At 44.9% G+C, this 5,000-nt stretch overlaps 1 protein-coding gene across 1 annotated transcript in view; it reads left to right on the forward strand.

The window, feature by feature from the left end:
* The window catches only part of LOC143276279 (uncharacterized), a 38,650-nt gene that overhangs the window by 22,223 nt on the left and 11,427 nt on the right, over positions 1-5,000 (forward strand). The window contains exons 10-14 of the mRNA XM_076580777.1: positions 173-241; positions 2,165-2,296; positions 2,915-2,941; positions 4,268-4,387; positions 4,978-5,000. The exon at positions 4,978-5,000 is cut by the window's right edge and continues 118 nt beyond it. Coding sequence (XP_076436892.1) covers positions 173-241; positions 2,165-2,296; positions 2,915-2,941; positions 4,268-4,387; positions 4,978-5,000 — 371 coding nt within the window. The remainder of the gene's footprint in view (positions 1-172; positions 242-2,164; positions 2,297-2,914; positions 2,942-4,267; positions 4,388-4,977) is intronic.

Here is a 5,000-nt window from a genome sequence, read left to right on the forward strand (position 1 = left end):
TTCCCCCCTCCCCTCCCCCCATCTTTTCTGAGAGGGAGGGAGAGCGAGAGAGAGAGAGAGAGAGAGAGAGAGAGAGAGAGAGAGAGAGAGAGAGAGAGAGAGAGCTGGGCTCTCTTAAGACGCAGTCGTTCACCGAGTAATTAATTATTTTGTCTGTGGTGACGTTTCCCAGGTGGTGAAGGCATGGAAAGCACAACACCCGCAGAGGAGACCACTCAGTCTGGTCTGCCCAACCTTGGCCGTGAGTTGTTGGCCTTTGTTGCGATTTTGTCTCACTCTGCCTCTTTCTGTCGGTTCCTTTGATACTCATTTTGTTCATTATCTATATATACATATTTTCATGTGTGTCAGGTCAGGGGAATAGCCCTTGCTACTGGTACCATGTAACCCAGTACTACCTGCCATATGTGAAGTCTCCCAGCGACAGACCAGGCGGAGGAGGAAACCTTTCCCAACGGCTGTGAAGGCGGAAGAGGATGACCAAAGAGCAGGGGGAGTTCTTATCCTTGGCTGGAGGTCCCCCTAGGAGAAGGAGCTCCGAAGAAAAAACCTGCACCTGCCGAGGCCACACACTGACAGATAAGCCTGCCTGCCTACTCATCCGTCGGACCGACGGGAGACTCCATCATCATCACATATTTTCATTGAATGGTTCAATCGCTTATTTATTTATTTATTTACTTACTTAGTTAATTATTTAGTTATTCATTTATTTATTTATTTTTAGTTATGGATATATGTATTTAATCGTTGGTTGTTGTTTTTTATTCATTCATTTATTTATTTATTTTCAAAAGACAATTGGTGTATTCAGTTAGGCATTGTAATTTGTTTTGTTTTTTTCTGCTCACCTGGTTACTTAGTGACTTATTTGCTTACTAACTAACAGACTGACTGACTTAATTTCTTGTTTGTCGTCTTCCTTAGTCAATTGATAAGTTATTCATCATCATATTCCGTCATTATTATTTCAGTGATTGATAACCCTTTAAAAAAAAAGAAGAAAAGAAAGAAAAAAGTCTGATACTGTCAGCCAACTGAATCAAATAATACATTATTAATCATCTTATTTCACCTCCTTGCTCAGTTACGATTTACGTAAACAGTTACTTCATTATCTTATTTGTTTATTCATTTATTGAATCGTTTATTGATTTATTCATTGATTTATTCATTTGTTTATCCATTCATGTATTTATCTTTCTATTTATTTATTTATTTATTCATGCATTTGGTTCGTTAGATAGGTGGTGAGCGAGCGAGCGAGTGAGTGAGTGAGTGAGTCAGTCAGTCAGTGATTCAATCGGTCACTTATTCAGTGAATCAGTCAGTCAGAGTCAGTCAGAGACAATCAGTCAGTCAATCAGTGAGTGAGTGAGTCAATCAGTTAGTGTGTCAGTCAGTGAGTCAATCAGTCAGTCAGTGGGTCAGTCAGTCAGGCAGGCGATGAGTCAGTCACTCAGTCACTCAGTCAGTGAGTTAATCAGTCAGTCCGTCAATCAGTCAGTCAGTCAGTCAGTCAGTCAAGCAGTCAGTCACTTGATCAGTCAGTCAGTCAGTCAGTCAGTCAGTCGGTGAGGCAGTCACTCAGTCAGTGAGTTAATCAGTCAGTCAGTCAGTCAATCAGTCACTCAGTCAGTCAGTCAGTCACTTGATCAGTCAGTCAGTCACTCGGTGAGGCAGTCACTCAGTCAGTGAGTTAATCAGTCAGTCAGTCAATCAGTCAGTCAGTCAAGCAGTCAGTCACTTGATCAGTCAGTCAGTCAGTCAGTCAGTGAGTCGGTGAGTCAGTCAGTCAGTCAGTCAGTCAGTCAAGCAGTCAGTCACTTGATCAGTCAGTCAGTCAGTCAGTCAGTTGAGTCAGTGAGTCAGTGAGTCAGTCAGTCAGTCAGTCAGTCACTTGATCAGTCAGTCAGTCAGTCAGTCAGTGAGTCAGTCAGTCAGTCAGTCACTCAGTCAGTCAGTCAGTCAGTCAGTCAGTCAAGCAGTCAGTCACTTGATCAGTCAGTCAGTCAATCAGTCAGTCAGTCAGTCAGTCAGTCAGTGAGTCGATCAGTCAGTGAGTCAATCAGTCAACGAGTCAGTCAATCGGTCAGTCAATCCGTCAATCAGTCAGTCAGTCAGTTCTTCTTGCCTTTTTTTTTCTCTCTTTTATTCCCCATAGCCTTTTCCCCGGGCGCCGACAAGTGTTACGACAATGACCGGGAGTGTGGCCTGCTGGTTCAAACCCACGACTGTGCCACTGATCAGATCGTCATCCGCCTGTGTCCTGTCACCTGTGGCCTGTGTCAGCCAGGTGTGTGTGTGTGTGTGTGTGTGTGTGTGTGTGTGTGTTGTGTGTGTGTGTGTGTGTGTATGTGTGTGTGTGTGTTTGTGTGTGTGTGTGTGTGTGTGTGTGTGTTTGTTTGTGTACGTGCATGCGTGCGTGTGTGCGTGTATGTGACTGCAACACAAAGAGAGAGAGAGAGAGTCAGAAACAGAGACAGACAGAGAGGGAAGAAGACAGAAGAGCTAAAGACAGAGAGAAAGAGAGACAGAGATAGAGAGATAGACAGACAGACAGAGACAGAGAGAGAAATAACTAAAGAGAAAGAGAGAGAGGGAGAGAGAGAAAGAGAGAGAGATACGTACATACATACATACATACAGACAGACAGACAGACAGATAACTAAAGAGAGAGAGAGAGAGAGAGATACATACATACATACATACATACATGAAGACAGACAGACAGACAGACAGAGAGATAACTAAAGAGAGAGAGAGAGAGGTAGAGAGAGAGACAGACAGAGACAGAGACACAGAGAGAGAGAGAGAGCAGACAGACAGACAGACAGAGAGACAGAGAGAGAGAGAGAGAGAGAGAGAGAGAGAGAGAGAGAATTAACACAACAGTTTCTCCATGTTTTCCAGGCACTACACCAGCTGCCGGAATCACTGGTAAGAAAGGAATGAAGGAAAGAAAGAAGAACGAATAGATGAATGAAAAAGAGAAAGAAAGAAAGAAAGGAAGAAAGAGAGGAGGGAAGAAAGGAAAATGAATGAATGAATGTATGAACGAATAGGGGGATAAAAGAAAGGAAAGAAAGAAATGAAAAGAATAAACGAATGAATGAATGCATGAAACAAAACAAAAAAAAAGAAACAGAATAGGGGGATAAAAGAAAGGAAAGAAAGAAATGAAAAGAATAAACGAATGAATGAATGCATGAAACAAAAAAAAAGAAAAAAAGAAACAGAATAGGGGGATAAAAGAAAGGAAAGAAAGAAATGAAAAGAATAAACGAATGAATGAATGCATGAAACAAAACAAAACAAAAAGAAACAGAATGACAGAAAGATTATACAAAAGAAAAGAAAGACGGAAAAACAAAGAAAGAAAGAATCAAATAGAAAAGAAAGAAAGGAAGAAGAAGAAGAGATGGAAGAAAGGAAGGATGGGAGGAAGGAAGGAAGGAAAGAAGGAAGAGGAAAAAAATGAATGAATGCGCGTGCTTCAACTGTGTGTTTGGAAAACACCATCAGCATGGTCTCTGGCTGAGGACTGGCGCTCTGTGTGCATGAATATCAATCAATCAATCAATCAATCAATCAGCCAACCAACCAACCAACCAGTCACTCACTCACTCACCAATTCACCCACTCACTCACTCACCCATTCACCCACTCACTCACTCACTCACTCCATCCATCCATCACTCACTCACTCACTCACTCACTCATTTCATCCATCCATCCATCCATCACTCGCTCACTCACTCCATCCATCCATCCATCACTCACTCACTCACTCCATCCATCACTCACTCACTCCATCCATCCATCCATCACTCACTAACTCACTCACTCCATCCACCAACCAACCAACTCACTCACTCACTCAATCCGTCAGTTACTTACTCCATCCATCCATCGACCAATTAAACGATCTCTCTCTCTCCCTCTCCCTCTCTCCCCCCACCTCTCTCTCTCCACCTCTCTCTCTCCCTCTCTCTCTCACTCACTCCCTCTCACTCACTCCCTCCCTCTCTCTCTCCCTCCCTCTCTCCCCCTCTCCCTCTCTCTCCCTATCCCTCCCTCTCTCTCCCCCCTCTCCCCCCCCCTCTCTCTCTCCCACCTCTCTCTCTCTCCACCTCTCTCTCCCCCTCCCTACCTCCCCCTCTCCCCCATCTCTCTCTCTCCCTATCCCCCCTCTCTCTCCCCCCCTCTCTCTCTCTCTCTCGCCCCTCTCCCCCCCCCCCTTCTCTCTCTCTCTCTGTGACACAGGGCTGTACGAGGACTGCCGTGACAACAGTGAGGACTGTGACAAGCTGGCCCCTCGCTGTTCCTTTGACCCTCTGGTGGTCAGGCTGTGCCGCGAGACTTGCATGGCCTACCCCTGCGTCAGTGAGTAGTGGGGTCGTATCCAGCACGCGCACGCGCGCACGCGCGCTCACACGCACGTGCAGACTCGCACATACACACACGCTCACATACACACATACATACATACATACATACATTCTGTTTGTGTGGAAACACGCAGGTGTATGCATGCACGCGCACACACACACACATACACACACGCACGCACACACACACACCCGCGCGCGCGCGCACGCACGCACACACACACACACACGCACGCACGCACACACACACACACACACACACAAACACACATACACACACACACGCGCGCGCATGGACGCACACAATAATGCCACAATGATGACACTGATGATGATGATAAGAACCCCCCCCACCCCCACACACCCACTCCACTGAACCTTCATTTATTTTCTTTTGTTCCATTTTCTTTCAGTATAGATATAATTATTTGTAAAGTCATTTCACAATGACGAGAAAGAGTTCTTTACCTTCCCGTATTTTGTACAGCTGTCATATATGATAATGATGACGATTATGATGATGATATGATGATGATGATGATGATGATGATGATGATGATAGTAATAACAATTCCACGGACACAGCCGAAGGACCAACAATGGAGCCA

Source organism: Babylonia areolata, chromosome 31 (assembly GCF_041734735.1).
Source record: "Babylonia areolata isolate BAREFJ2019XMU chromosome 31, ASM4173473v1, whole genome shotgun sequence".
In the NCBI taxonomy this organism is placed as follows: Eukaryota; Metazoa; Mollusca; class Gastropoda; order Neogastropoda; family Buccinidae; genus Babylonia; species Babylonia areolata.